This window comes from Sus scrofa, chromosome 3, assembly GCF_054392235.1.
Source record: "Sus scrofa isolate SSC_HxYL_T2T_F1_AM1 chromosome 3, Sscrofa_HxYL_maternal_Yorkshire_Landrace_v2.0, whole genome shotgun sequence".
NCBI lineage: Eukaryota > Metazoa > Chordata > Mammalia > Artiodactyla > Suidae > Sus > Sus scrofa.
In genome coordinates this window covers 30688831-30705341 of record NC_139385.1, presented here as the reverse complement: position 1 = coordinate 30705341, position 16511 = coordinate 30688831, and the positions used below count along the sequence as shown (strand labels likewise).

General features: G+C 40.5%; 1 protein-coding gene across 2 annotated transcripts in view; it reads right to left on the bottom strand.

Annotated features, from left to right (window-relative positions):
- The window catches only part of DNAH3 (dynein axonemal heavy chain 3), a 215527-nt gene that overhangs the window by 167020 nt on the left and 31996 nt on the right, over positions 1-16511 (bottom strand). For both annotated transcript variants that reach the window (XM_021086503.2, XM_085017379.1), the window contains 4 exons: positions 12177-12361; positions 10891-11014; positions 5900-6053; positions 4713-4857 (listed from right to left, as the gene is read on the bottom strand). In XM_021086503.2, the coding sequence (XP_020942162.2) occupies positions 4713-4857; positions 5900-6053; positions 10891-11014; positions 12177-12361 (608 nt within the window). The remainder of the gene's footprint in view (positions 1-4712; positions 4858-5899; positions 6054-10890; positions 11015-12176; positions 12362-16511) is intronic.

The window sequence follows — 16511 nt, the reverse complement described above, 5'->3', positions numbered from 1 at the left end:
TGGAGAGTGACTGTGAAAATTGTGTGAGATAAATAAAGCAGCTGACATAATGCCTGACATACAATGTACGTGTAGTTAGGGAATCAATTGTTAGGGGCTCTCGTCATGGCTCAGCAGAAACAAATCTGACTCGCATCCATGAGGATGCAGGTTCGATCCCTGGCCTCGCTCAGTGGCTTAAGGATCCAGCATTGCAGGGAGATGTGATGTAGGCTGGTGTAGACACGGCTTGGATCTGGCATTGCTGTGGCTGTGGTGCAGGCCAGCAGCAACATCTCCAATTCGAACCACCGCCTGGGAACTTCCATATGCCACAGGCATGGCCCTAAAAAGACAAAAAGAAAAAAACAAGAAAAAAAAAAGGCAATCGATTGTTAGTATAAGTTGTAGATGCTCTTGTAGAAGCATCAAAGGGTGTGCCACAAATGCTGTGAAATATTAACAACTGGGGAGTGTGTATGAATAGGGACATGGGAGTTAACCGTATAGTTCTGACAGTTGTTATGTAAGTTTGAAAATTTTTAAAAACAGAAAATGACATCTCATTTATGGAAAAAACTTTACCAAAAAATTAATTTTTTTCTCCCCCTTTTCTTTTACAGGGCTCTTATAGCAGTTGGGTTTCACAGTCAGTCTATTTATGCTGCTGCTTCCTCCCCCTTTGATATTTCAAATTAGTATTAATGCTTGCTTTATGATGTTGCTAATTAACTCAAAAATACTGTTCTTTCAGGGTGGCCAAGACTAAATATAGATTCACTCACATAGCTTCATTAATTAATGACATGCTTTATCAAATTAGCATTTTTGTTAAGTAATAACATTAAATTTTTTAGAAAGAAAATAAGCATGACTTATGAAAGTCTGATTTACTATTTGAAAATCAAAATGTAATAAACTATATTAACAGTCAAAAGAAGGAAAATCACATGATAATGTATACTGATGCAGAAAAAGCTTTTGACAAAAATCCAATATTCATTCATGATTAAAAAAAACCCCTCTAAACAAACTAGGAATACAAGAGAGCATCCTCAGTCTGATAAAGGAAGGGCACCTATGAAAAATCTACACTAACACATTTTTGTATTAACGTAAATTAATATGTATAGTTTTTTACATGTTAAGCATACTATAATAAAGTGGATCTAAAAAAATAAAAGCAAGAAATCCCACTATATTTAGTGGTGAAAGATGGAATACTTTCTCCCTAAGATCAAAAACAAGGCGAGGATTTTCAGTCTTATAACTCAATAACGGAAAGATAGCTGGAAAAATCCCCAAACACTTGGAAATTAAACAACATACTTTTAAATGACACATGGATCAAAGAAGAAATATCAAGAGAAATTTAAAAATATGTTGAGGGAGTTCCCCTTGTGGCTCAGTGGCAATGAACCCAACCAGTATCCATGAGGACATGGTTCGATCCCTGGCCTCTATCAGTGGGTTGAGGATCTGATGTTGCCGTAAGTTGTGGCGTAGGTCGCAGACGCAGCTCAGATCTTGCATTGCTGTAGCTCTAGTGTAGGCCGGCAGCTGTAGCTCCGATTTGATCCCTAGCCTGGGAACTTCCATATGCTGTGAATGTGGCCCTAAAATATAAATATATATATATATATTTTGAGCTAAACGAAAATAAAAATTAACATTAAAAGTTGTGGGATATAGGGAAAGAAATATTTAGAGGAAAATTTATAGCACTGAATATATATTAGAAAAAAATGGAGGCCTAAACTCAATAATCTATGCTTCTACTTTAAGAAACTACTAAAATATGAGTAAATTAAAACCAAAGTAAACAGAAGAAAAGAAATAATAAAACCAAAATCTGATTCTTTGAAAAAAATCAATAAAATGGATAAATCTCTAGCTAGGCTAACCAAGTAAAAAGATAAGATACCAATTACATCAGAAATGAAAGAAGAGACATCACTGCACATTTCATGGACATTAAAAAGATAATATACAAATACCATGAAAAACTCTATGACCACAATTTTAATAACCTTGGTGAAAGAGACCAAATCCTTGAAAGACACACTTTGTCAAAATTCACACAAGGTGAGACAGACAAACTGAATATATCTAGTTAAGAAATTGAATCATGGTTAATAATTTTCAAAACAGAAAGCATCAGACTCAGATGTGTTCACTGGTGAATTCTACCAAACATTTAGGAAAGAGAAAATACTAAATTTTCCACAATCTCTTACAGAAGACAGAAGCAGAGGAAATACTTCCTAACTTATTCTATTAGTCCAGCACTACCAAAACCAGACAAAGACATTACAAGAAAAGAAAACTAAAGACCAATATATCTCTTAAACATGGATGCAAGAATTGTCAACAAAATGTTAGTAAATTGAATCTAATAATATATTAAAAAATTACACACCACAATCAATTGGGATTTATTTCAGGTGTGTAAAGTTGTTTCAACATTCAAAAACTGGTTAATATAATTCATTACATCAGCAGGCTAGTGAAGAAAAATCGTATGATCATATCAAAAGAGTCAGAAAATACATCTGAAAAAATGCAATACCCATTCATAATGAAAACTGTCAGCAAATGACAAATAAAGGAGAATTTCCTCAACTGGATAAACATCTACAAATACCTACAGCTGGAATTCCCTCTTGGCCTAATGGGTTAAGGATCAGGTGTTGTCACTGCTGTGGCTCTAGTTATAGCTGTGGTGTGGGTTTGATTCCTGGCCCAGGAAATTCCTCATGCCACAGCTAATGCCCTACTCCACCCCCAAAACCTACAGCTAACAACATACTTAATGGTAAGAAACAAGAGTCTTTCTTGCAAAGTTCAGCAACAAAGCAAGTATGTCCCCTCTTATTACTCCTTTTTCAACACCTTTCTGTGGTAAGTGCTAGTTAGTGCAATAAAACAAGAGTAGAAAAAGACAGTACACAGATTGGGAAAGAAGACACAAAACTTTGCAGATGACATGATCATCTACATAGAAAATCTGAAAGAACCAATAACAAAGAAAACCTTCTAAAACTAATTCACAATTAATGCAAGGTTGTAGGATACATGGTTAATACACAAAAGTTAATTAACTTTTAAAATTAATATTATATATTAATAATATATTAATAAAATTAATATATTATTAATGAATGGTGGAATTTGAAATTAAAAATATATCCATTTACATTAGCACCCCAACACTGAAATACTTAGGCATAAATATAACTATATATATATAGCATCTATATAAGGAAAAACTCTAATGAGAGAAATCAAAGAAGAAAATAAATGGAGAAAAATTTAATGTTCATGGATAGGAAGAGCCAATAGTTCAAGAAGTCAGTTCTTCCCAGCTTAATCTAAAGATTCAACAAAATCTCAATCAAAATCCCAGCAAGTGTTTTTTTAGATATCGACACACTGATATATATGGAGACACAAAAGGTCCAGAATAGCCAATATAATATTGAAGGAGAAGAATAAAGTTGGGGGATTGATATTATCCAACTTCAAGACTTAACATATAGCTATAATAATCAAGTGTTGGTATTGACAGACGAATAGACATATAGGTCAATGAAACAGAATAGAGAGCCCGGATATAAGATCCACAATAGTCAACTGATCTTTCACAAAGGAGCAAAGCCAATACAATGGAGAAATGAAGATTTCCAGCAAAGAGTTTTAGAACAACTGGATATTCACATGTCCCACCCCACCCCCCCAAAGCAGATGTAGACTATACAGCCTTGACAAAAATTAATCAAAGTGGATTATGGACTTATATGTAAAATGCAAAACTATAAAACTTCTAGAGATAATATGGTAGAGAAGTAATACACAAAATATAAAAAGAAGATCTTTAAACCTAAGAAAACTATCATTATTGTATCCTGAAAACTGGCAAGAAAGATGTTCATCACTGTTGTGTTTATAATATTAAAGCACCAGAAATAAGCTAACGGCCCCAAGGGTCTCAGATTTTGTCCTCTGCTCTTACACACTCTCTCCAGGTGATGTCACAGATGACTTTCAATTGTACCCTTACACATCAATTCTTTCCCAATATAAGTCCCACCCCCACTGTAACAAGTCCAGATTGATAATACCCAACTGCAATTAAAATTCCCATTTGGATGTTTGCAGACACCAAACTCAGTGTATTCAAGCGTGTGTTTTTTTCCCCAAGAAATGTGTCATTTCTTTTCTTCATGATGGCATGATCTACCAAAATTCCCTCAGCTAATAATCTGGGATTCACTCTACCTGCTTCCCTCTCCTTCCTTGCTCCCTGCCCCATAAGAGATCAATCATTAAGTCGTGTTGACCCTACCTCCTCAATATCTTTCTAGCCTCCAGAGTCTAAAATAAAAGAAAGAGTTTACAGATATCCATGGCATTCTGGCCTTTCTTGCAGCAGCATAACAGGGAAACTGCCACTTTATTCTCCCACTATCTGCCCCTCCAAGTCACTACCCAATCCACGGCTCTGGATGGTTGCCTATTCTATTCTACCCTGTTAATAGATCTAGTTCTTTGATCCCCACCTTCCATCATTATCACATCAGATAAATTTTACTATGGTTGCCTTAATCCAGAGTATGAGAATATAATAAAAAGTCTATCCAGTATCTGAAGTCTAAACCTTATTTCAGAACTGGCTGGGTTGAATCTGCTACCCCATCCCCATCCTGCCCCAGCAGAGTAAGACGGCGGCATACCATTCATCCATTCCTCCGATTTGATGCTAAACTCGTAGGTCGTCACCCACAGCTGCTCATAAGGCACTTTGTTGGTTATCAAGGTTTGCAGAAGAGGGAAGGTACTCTTGTCCTTTTCCAACAGCTCTTCCTCCTTATTGATCAACTGCAGGGAAAAAAGGGGATGCTATTAATTGGGTGGGTGGTTCTGAACCCTAGAAGCCACCATGGCAAATTACTCAGGGCTTTGAAAACCAAGTTGAGGAAGATTGGTATTCATTTGGAGAGTAAGAGAGGAAAATAAAGCATGAACTCAAGCAAGAAGGTCCCTCTGCTACCTCTGAGAGCCATGGCAGCTGATATCTAGCTGGGTGAAATTTTCCATAATTTGCCACTTGCTCCATCTGTGCCATAACCATATCCCACTGTACCATATCCATATCCCCATTTTCTTAATTTTCACATGTGCTTTAACTGTTTACATAATGTTGCTTTCTTGTACTGAACTATCTCAAAAGTAAGAAATTTAATGATTAAAGAATTTAGTGGTGAACTTCAGAGCAAGTTACTTAGCTTCTCCAAGGCTTAGTTCTCCCATTTTAAATAGAGATAAATGAAGATAGTAATGGTACCCACCCCAAAGCTTTATTATGGATATTAAGTGATATAGCACATACGAAGTCCTCTGCACACTGTGCACATAACAAATACTCAATATATGTGAGAAATTATTCCATTATAATTTCTTCTTTGTGTACTCAACGACTAACAAAAAAGTCGGTAAAATGTAGGTATGTGGAAAAAGGGAGTTGAAAGTACCAATGTAAGAAAGGTATTTTTATTTTTATTTCTTTTTTGTCTTTTTGCCTTTTCTAGGGCTGCTTCCGCGGCATACGGAGGTTCCCAGGCTAGGGGTCGAATCAGAGCTGTAGATGCCGGCCAACACCAGCGCCACAGCAACGTGGGATCCGAGCCGCGTCTGTGACCTACACCACAGCTCATGGCAACACTGGATCCTTGACCCACTGAGCAAGTCAGGGATCAAACCCGCAACCTCATGGTTCCTAGTCGGATTTGTTAACCACTGTGCCACGACAGGAACTCCAAGAAAGGTATTTTTAATACTATACACCTGGCAGGTAATGTTAGGAAAACAGAAAACCAAGGGCCAGAACCAGCGTGGCAGCAGAGAGTCATAAGTCCCCGACCTCAAATTCCACCAGTGCTTGATCTAGATTCTTTGAAAGCTCGTTTAACTTTTCAACATTGTTCTTCATTTCTTCTGCAGTCATCACTTCACGTTTCCTAAAGCCTTCCAGTTCCTTGTTGTAGCCCTCAAGCTTTGCCTCGAATTCGGAGCACCTGCAAGTAAAGACAGCCCAATCACATTTGGACTTTCCATTTTGTGATTTTCAAAACATCAGCACTGATGACTATGTTTAAGTCTGGAGAGAATGTGATCTTCTGAAACAATATATGTAAAACTTATGAATATCTGTTATCATATATAATTTATAATCCCACCTGCTGGAGGTAGCTACTGGGAACCTGTTGGTGATTAAATATCCCCAGATAGTTCCCATATTGGTAAGTATATATTTTAAATATATTTATATTATATTTACACATATATGAATATGCATACATAAATTAATTTATCCGTTAGATATTTATTATTAAGTGTCTAATTCCAAGAACAGCTCTAGGCATTAGGAATATACTTGTGAGGTACACTATTAAGCTCTCTACTCTCATGGAGCTTATATTTTAGTTTGGGGAAACCCAGACAATAAATACACATGGATGGATAAATAAACGGATGGATGGATGGATGGATGGATGGTCAAATCCATACATAGATAAAATGAAATGAGATATTTCTGAGAGTGACAAATGCTTTGAAGAAAATAGAACAGGGCAGAATGCCTAGTGGATGGAAGTGGAGAGCTACATTAGCTCGAGTGAGTGGAAAGACCTTTCCAGAGATTTATCTACTTCATCTATACTGTCGACGAAATAGGTCTCAAATTTACTTTCCCCTTTTCCTGATGAGGGAGAATAACACAGTGTTAAGTGGACAGGTCCTAGAACTGGACAGGCTAGGTTCAAGTCGCTACACTGTGACATAGTAATTGAGGTTAATCAAGTCGCTAAACCTCTGTGTGCCTCAGATAAATAAAACAGGGATGGATAAAGTCTACTTTAGTATTTAATAAACTAACATATACAAAATGCTCACAATTAACTCTGGTAGCTAATAATCACTATAAAAGTATTTAGTCTTCTTCAGAAAGAGACTATCAATGCAGTTTTAATCTCAATTCTTTTCTGTATCCTGAGCACTTAGAAGAGTGTCTAGCATAAAACGATCAACATTCATTGGGTGAATAAGGGGATTTGCCATTGAGAACAGCTATAGTGACATAATATAAAATTGGCCGTTCTATGAAGAATACTTAATTCTGTGATGGCAGTTTTGATGTTCTCTTTTTCTTAAAAGTAATTTAGGAGCTAATTTTCAATGGTTTGATTTGGGTTTTATTTCTAATTGCACAGTGTGGTAAGTAGCCTCTGGTAAAGCTCCCAAAGATTCATGCCTTCTGGTATTTATAGCCTTGTGTAACTGTCTCCTCTTGCGTTTGGGCCAGACTTCATAACTCACTTCTAACAAAGAATATGGCAAAAGTGATAGGATGTTGCTTCCAAGATTAGGTTACAATTTTTCTCTTTCTCTCTCTCTCTTCCTTTCACTGAAGGAAGCCAGCTGTCATGCTGTGAGCTAGTTTATTGAGAGGCCCATACAGTGAGGACTAGAGGGACATTTCTGACCAACAGCCTATGAGGAACCAAATCCTACTGACAATCATGTGAGTGAGCCTGGATGTGGATCCAGCCCCCAGCTGAGCCCTTAGATGAGACTGCAGCCTTGGCTGACATTCCAATTGCAACTTCCTAAGAGACCTGGAGCCAGAGGTATACTGCTAAGCTGCACCTAGATTTCCAAGCTACAGAAACTGTGAGATAATAAATATTTGTTGTTTTAAGGTGCTATTTTTCAGGATGATTTGTCATGCAGAAACAGATAATTAATACACTATTATAACAGAATATGGCCAAAATAGTTTCTGCTTTTTTCAATTTTTTTTTGGGGGGTCCTAACATATGGTCAATTTTTTGAAATGTTCTATGGATGTTTAAGAATAGTTTTTTTCCACTGTAGAATAGAAAGTTTGATACATAGTCAACAAATTAAGGTTCTTAATTATTTACTTCTATTTTCTCCTTATAGTTACATACCATACAAAGTAATTATAAAATATTCCTTGTGCTACACATTATATCCCTGTGCCATATTTTATAACTGACAGTACATACTGTCTCAAATTTTTTATAATCGCCTAGCACACTGCAGTTTCTGAAGTACTTTCATGTCCATCAAATATATACCTATACATGCGTGTCATTAGTAAACAGTAGACACGCAGAAAAGTAGTTTAACTAAATGAGTTCTATTAGTGGGCCCACCTGGAGTCTGTGGGAGAATAATGCAAGAATTTTAAAATGGTGGGTTGGTCAGAATTTTGTCAAGAAAGAGAATTCACTCTGATGTTCAAAGAGACTTCAATGAAGGGACTGCTTACAGATGTGAGATGTGGGTAGGGTATAAACAGCATAGTGAAACGCCCAGAGGTTAGCCTCAGCGAGAAGCCGCTATGCTCCATCCCTAGGGCTGAGGGGACCATGAGGACTGGAACCAGGGTGGAGCAAGAATTGCCATCCAGGAGATGCAGATATTGGCCAGAGCCCCAGTGCCCAGCAGGGAGGGACAGGAGCCCAGCAGTCACTCTCCAACCTGGGAGGGCTCGCCACTGACTCAGCCCTGCCTGGATCCCACAGACAAGGAAGCCAGAGGCTACAGACGGCAGGTGTCAGCCACCCAGGCATGGAGAGGGCAGAGGAAAGTGGAGAAGAAATGGGAGATGGGGTAGGGACAGCAAACAAAGAAAAATTAGCACTAACACCAAAAATGACTGTGGGCTGGGAAAATAAAGTCAAGTTTCTTAGACAGGGAATGGGATCTTTTATTCACAGATGATGAATGAATAAATGAATACTTCTCAGGCCTCCTCACAGGCTTTTGTCAGGATTTACGCCAAATGACAGACAGGAAATTTGAGGCTTAATCCAGGAGAGGGTGAGCCCATGGCTGCAAGTGTCCCCTAGAGCGGCTCAGGGACCAGTCGATGGGGTCAGGCTAGAGTCACCCCTCCAAGAAGAAGAAGCCTGGCCCTCTCCTCTCAGCATAAATTACAATTGTTTCCATTTCCTCCAGGGCAACCCCTCCTTCCTCTTAACTGCAACAGTTCCTGTAAGTGGTTGTATAGTAAAAACGTTCTAGAAGTACACTCACAAGGTGGCAGTTTTGAGGTTAAGAAGCATTTTTCTCCCCAAAGAAGTCACTGTTCAAAGTGCAAAGGAAGCTGACAGCTCCTGAATGCCTGTCATGCGGGGAGTACCACCTAGGCACCACCTCAGACCATCTCATTTCATCCTTGAACATAATTTCCCTCTAATGAAATGAGGTGATTCAAGATTGGTTCTGCTATCCCATTTTCCAGGTGAGGACACTCAGGCTCAAAAATTTGAAGAAACTTGTTCTTATTCATCTAACTTACAAATAATGGTTCTGCTTCCTGGTGAGTCATCAAAAATCAGTTCCATGGGGAAGGCTGTGTTGTAAGGGGGGGGTATAGGAGGACCCTATATTTTCCGCTTAGTTTTGCTGTGAACCTAAAACTATTCTGAAAAAAAACAAAGTCTATTAATGAAAAACATCAGTTCCGGAGTTCCCGTCGTGGCGCAGTGGTTACTGAATCCGACTAGGAACCATGAGGTTGAGGGTTTGATCCCTGGCCTTGCTCAGTGGGTTAAGGATCCGGCATTGCCGTGAGCTGTGGTGTAAGTCGCAGACGTGGCTCGGATCCCGTGTTGCTGTGGCTCTGGTGTAGGCTGGTGGCTACAGCTCCGATTCAACTCCTAGCCTGGGAACCTCCATATGCCGCAGGAGCAGCCCTAGAAAAGGCAAAAAAAGACCAAAAAAAAAAAAAAAAAAAGTCAGTTCCAATCACTGAGCTAAATTCTGGTTTCTGGGGACAGAAGCCACGTAGGTAGAGGGAGGAAAAGTCTGTAGGAAGAAACAAATGCTCTCTCTCTCTCACACACACAAGTTTTATTGTTTCTGTTGTTTTTCTGGGCAATAGACCTAAGTCATATTTTGAAGGTAGTAACTAAGTGGCTTTATCCTTCAGCTCAAACTCCCATTCTGTGTAGAAATCCCTGTTTTTATCTACCCTTTTCCTTTCTCTTGAATATTTGCAGGGATTACGGAACCTAACCTTGGGAAGTGGGAGTGCACCAGTGAGGATGGTAGCTGGTATGAATCTGTAGTCCCCAAACAAAGTGTTACAAACTGGGATCTGTGTGTGTGTGTGTGTGTGTGTGTGTGTGTGTGTGTGTGTGTGTGTGTGTGTGTGTGTGTGTGCGTACACACATACATATGCATGTCTTTACCGGGTACGTGGTACTTGGCCCACTTGACATTGTCTGACTTTTCCAGTATGTCTGTATTTTCTTTGCCACTCCATTAAAGTCTTTATTTAGCACTCAAACACACTCTAGAATAGAGCACAACATATAGTAAAAAAAAAAAATCCATAATAAATACTCAGTGCATAAATGTTTATAGACATCAGCACTGAAGGAGACCAGCTGCAAAACAGGCAATTTCTCAGCCTCCAACCCTGCCTTTATTACCCCTGTCTTGATATCTCACAGATCTGTGGTCTCCAATGTAAGGCTGACAATTCTGCTATTATTACCATGAGGCCATTATTACATACTACTATTTTTGTCTTTTTCCCTCTGCATCACTAAATGCCACTTGCTCCAGGCAGGGACAGATCGCATTGGCCAGGGTAACTACAGTGAAGCAGGCTTAAAGGGAGCAGCCCTCAGTGGGAAGCTAAAGAAAATTCCTTCTCCACCAACTGCCCTGAGCCTTTGCCCATGCATTGCTGGGCGAGGGTGGGTGTAGGGCAGTTGGGTATGGGTTGGAGGTGGCTCTAGACAGAACCAGGAACCTGTAGCATGTTATGAAGCTGGGTATCATTTCCAAAACAATCCCAGGCTTTCCCTGTACCTTTTAATAAGGTCCATCTCCGCCTGATCCCTCTTGTTAAGGAGAAGGTTTCGGCTGTTTTCAAAGATATCTTCAATCTGGTCTGGCCAGAGGAACAGAGTGCTGTTCAGCTTGATATCCTCTTCTGCAAAAGACACACATGGCCTGCTCCAGGACACTGCTCAGCAACAAGTCAGCTCGCAAGGAATTAATTCAGTAGAACAAGAGGTTAACAGAAGTGGGTGTAGGGGTGGCAGTTAATGATGGGTCCTTTACTGATGAATGATGGCCAGTGTTTATGGAGCACTTACCAAGGGCCAGGCTGGAAGGTAGACAGTATTAGCACCCTTGCTTTTACAGGTGGGAAACAAATTTAAGCCAAGCAGTCAAGGACACACTGCTAGGAGGCAGCAGAGCAGATTTCAAGCTCAGGTCTAACCAACTCCACAGCCTATGTTCTAACCACTACATCTCATTGTCTTCCCAAGCTAGGTCTGAGTAGAGTAGAAACCTAGGTCCAAGTTTAGCACTATTCTTTAGACTATTTCACTTCATCCGAGTTTCAGTTTCCCTTTTGGTTCAATGTCAGTAATAAGAGCAATGACAGATGCCCTATCCATCTTACAGCTCTGGTCAGGGAAAATGCCCTGGGTTCCTTCTCTACCCTTGGGAATTTAGGAGGCAGATACCACAGTGAGAGTGTCCAGCATGCGTTCTTATGGCAAGAACACAGCTCACGGATGTGCAGGTGGATGGTTACGGAACCACTTTTCACTCCCAGCTCCTATCTCTCCCTCCCAAAACCATCTCCCAAACATCGTGAACACCAGGTCATTAACATGTATTTTCAGATGGAAAACAGCTCTGAAACTTGGCTTGTAGACAACATCGTAGCTTTTTCTTCAGAACCCGGTCTTTACAAAACTCTAACGTGGCTCAATAAGCCTTGAAGGGGTCCTGGGCATTTCTTTCCTTTTAAGATATTAAGATTCTAGATGAATGACATCTACCTTTTTATAAAAGGACTGCATCTGAAAGTGACTTTTCTGGGAACACTAGGCCGAAGATGCAAAGATGGGCATCTAAGAACTAGTCAAGTACCTAGATATATCTTCTTTTTGTCTAACAATAAGATTCTCTTTGTTTGATTCAAATTTCTGTGGATAAGAGTGACTAACATGTGGACACACTTGAAAAGCAGTTCTCCTGACACTGATATATAGGGGTAGGACTGCTAACTCTCCTTACTCCTAAAAATATAAATAGTCACATACAGTTTGCATGTACATACATGACCCTGGACTTACGGGGCAAGACTGCATAGTCCATCAGGAACTCCAGCCGTTCAACTGCATCTCTAAGTTGCCTCCTAAGTTTGAACACAGTGACGTCGCTGGATTTCTTTAAGAACTCAATGAGGTATACTAGCTCCCCAGTGTTGGCGGGAATTTCACTGACTTTGTCTGCAATGATGCTGTACTGATTACAAATGCTACAGGGAAAGAAACAGCCATCACTGTCATCATCATCATCATCATCTAAAATAACTTGCTTCTAGGACCCACTATACCAAACAGACATAATTTCTATTTGGAGACTAGAACAATGTTTCCCAACGTTTCTCTACTTGAAAATTCTTTTTTTTTTTTTGCTTTTTAGGGTCGCACCTCATGGCATATGGAGGTTCCCAGGCTAGGGGTCAAATTGGAGCTGTAGCTGCCGGCCTATGCCACAGCCACAGGAACGCCAGATCCCCGCCATGTCTGCAACCTACACCACAGCTCACGGCAATGCTGGATCCTTTAACCCACTGTGCCAGGCCAGGGATCAAACCTACACCTCCACAGTGGCCCTGGCTGCTGCAGGCGGATTCTTAACCCACTGTGCCACAGCAGGTATTCCTGCTATTCCCTCTTAATTTATGGAGACCCTTCCATAATCAATCTAATTATATCAAACTGATGAGAAAATAATTAAAATATCTTTGCAGATGATGCTTGGATTTTAGAAATGAATTTTTATACAATTCAGAAACTTTCTGTAGAGAAAACTTACCTATTATGCCACATGCATTCAGAATATTCTCCACTTTTGGAATCAGAACTAGATTATATGTTCTGGTCTCCTGTGTATTTTTAGTTGAGTATTTTACCAGTCAGCTTGGGCTACCATAACAAAATATCACAGACTGAGTGGTTTAAACAACAAAAATTTATTTTCCCACAGTTCTAGAGGCTAGGAAGTCCAAGGTCAAGGTGTTGACCTATTCAGTTCCTAGTGCAGGCTCCCTTTCTGGCTTGCAGACAGCTGCCTGCTCACTGTGTCCTCACAAGGTGGAGAGGGAGAGAGCTCTGTCTCTTGTTCTTGTAAGGACACCAGCCCTGTTGGATCAGGGCCTCATCCTTATGACCTCTTCCAGCCTTTTTAACCTGCTTATAGGCCTGTCTCCAAATACAGTCACATAGGGTACCAGAGCTTTGACGTAGACTGAATGTTTGTGTATCCCCCAAATTCATATGTTGAAACCTAATCCCTAATGTGATGGTATCTGGAGGTGGCCTCTGGGAGATAATTAAGTCATAAGGGCTATGCCCTCATGAACGGGATTAATGCTCTCATAAAAGAGACCCCAAGCGACTGCTCACCGGTTCTTCCATGTGAGGGTAGAGTGAGAAGATGATGGTCTATGAACCAGGAAGCAGGCTCTCAACGAACAGCAAATCTGCCAGAGCCTTTATTTTGGACTTCCCAGCCTCTAGAACTGAGGGAAACACATTTCTACTGTTTATAAGCTGCTGAGCCTAGGGTACTGAGTTAGAGCAGCCTGAATGGACTAAGACTGGCTTTGATATATGAATTTAGTGTGGACACAATTCAGTCTGTAGTAGGATGGTCATAGGATGGCAAGTGCAGCACATGATGCTGTCCTTGCAGAGTCCTCCATGCTCTTCTTCCCCCCAACTGTCTAGGATGTCAACATTTAGAATGACCTTGAGAGCTACATGTTAAAGATGCAATGTCACCATCTGCTTGAGTCTTTGAATGCACACAGCAGATGTCCCTGCCAATCTGGAGCCGTCACAAGCAAGAATAAATGTCTATTCTGTTCAATCATGACACCTTGGGTCTATCTGTTACAGCCTATAGTTTAACCTAATACAGGTAGATCCTCTCAGTGTGATCAACTGCCTGTGATGAGAATCCATTCTCCTTCCTTTTTGTATGAGAATGCAGAGAATAAATACCTTGCATCTAACTTATCAGTTTCTTGGGAGGGCCTAGAAGGGTGGTAAGCAGAGCCACTGTGAGATAATGGAAAAAAAATATATATATATATATTGATCTCTGCCCCCAGTTCCTGGCACAGGGTCCTGGAAATCCTTATACTTTGATGGTTGATAAGAGTATCTTTTGTTCTAGTGAAGTGACTCAGGGTGGGCCCCTAGGTGGCTCCTGGATGAGGAACTGGTCAGAGGAAAGACCAAGCCATGATTAGAAGCTTGGAGCAAATTAATTGAATGCAAGCAGGGGGTCACTGGAACCTCCAATCTATACTTGATTGGTCAGAAGCACAAGGGATGCCTGAAGTGTGGTACTTGAAGTGTGGGGATAGTCTAATAGGACTGGACCCTTCACCTGTGGAAGTTGATGCTATCTTTGGGTAGACAGGGTCCAAATTAAGTTGAATTGCATGACAGCCAGATGGTATCAGGGAATTGCTTGGCATGGGAAAAATTTCCACACACTGAGTAACTAGTAGCGACGAGAATAAAGTATTCTATACAAAAGTAAACAAGACACACAGACAAGAAAGACAGCAGGGAAGAATTGGGCTTTCTCTACTCAAGAAGCAGACTAAGTTTTTTTTTTTTTAATACCCATTAATTATTAGACCCTCTAAAAAGTCCTGAATATGGGCCGACATATCAGGAATCTGACCAACAAAACCCCTTAGCAATATCTAGGGATAAGCTAAGAACAAGAAACACTGCCTTCTACATGTGTTGATAATATCATTTAAAATATCAAGGGCTGGGGTCCTGTAAGCACAGGGCTATTCTCAGTGTGGGGATGGCATATGGGAGACTAATACATTTTGCAGTAATCTATGGCCTCTCTCTACTTTGTTGTCACTGTTTGGACAAGATTTCCCACCCTGAGGAAAACAAGCAGCCAGACCACAGGGATAATTTCTTATATCTCTATGCAAGGCCTTACATTTCTAGGCCATATTTCAGATCATTTTTTAGCAACTTTAGACCAATGTACCTACAGGAGAAATGGACGGCATGCCCACTTTCTCACCAACACGCAAGATACCCCTTGCCTTTATGACCAGAGCATCCTATTTGAGGGTGCACCTAATCATTGGAAACAGGGAGGTACCCCACTCAGCAGTTACAGGACAATGAACTGGCAAGAGCAGGGTTCAGGTTCAGAAGACTCAACTCACCTAATTGGACAAGTTAGTTTTTCTTTCTGGGTCTCATTTTCTCCCCCATTCAGTAAAAACATCTTACATCTGTTTTACTTACTGTATGGTTCAGAACTTAGCCATGAACCTGGGGTTTCCATATCCTTAGAAATCCCTGGGCTTATGATGGAACTCTTTCTTCCATTTATATTAAAACACACGAACAAAATTATACATTTATTTTGATGAGTATGAGTGAACTGATCAGCTAAGGCACCATGTTGCTTTGATTTGACAGGAACAAATGCTTAAGAAAAAAAATGCTACCTCACACCAGTCAGAATGGTCATCATTAATACATCCACAAATAACAAATGCTGGAGAGGGTGTGGAGAAAAGGGAACCCTCCTACACTGTTGGTGGGAATGTAAGTTGGTACGACCACTACGGAAAACAGTATGGAGGTACCTTAGATAACTGTACATAGAACTACCATATGACCCAGCAATCCCACTCTTGGGCATATACCCGGACAAAACTTTCCCTGAAAAAGACACATGCACCCATATGTTCATTGCAGCACTACTCACAATAGCCAAGACATGGAAACAACTTAAATGTGATTGAATGACAGAATGCCCAGACCCAGGTGGTAAGGGTTCACATGAAAGAAATTCTAGGGGTTGGAGTTCCCATTGTGGCTCAGTGGAAGCAAATCTGACTAGCATCCATGAGGACGCAGGTTCGATCCCTGGCCTTGCTCAGTGGGTTAAGGATCTGGCATTGCCGTGAGCTGTGGTGTAGGTCACAGATGTGGCTCGGATCTGGCGTTGCTGTGGCTGTGGCATAGGCCTGCAGCTACATCTCCAATTCCACCCCTAGCCTGGGAACATCCATATGCTGCAGATGCGGCCCCCCAAAATAAAAAAACAAACAAACCCACAAACAAAAGAAATTCTAGGGGCTGCCTGTAAACACCCTATGTCTTTGAATGTGTGCTAGACGGCCAGTGAGAGTGTCTGGACCTCAGACAGCCAGGTCATATCTCTCCGAAGTTGCCTTCAAGGAAGCAAAAGCTGAAGGATCAGAGATTAACTGCCTCAGGATGCGTGCCACCTTCCCACTCCAAGTCCTAGGTGGTTTTCTCCTTATGGTTCACCTCTAGCCTGAACCTGAATTCCCTGCCACCCTCACTCTGGTGCAGAAACAACTTGAACTAGAATTTCAG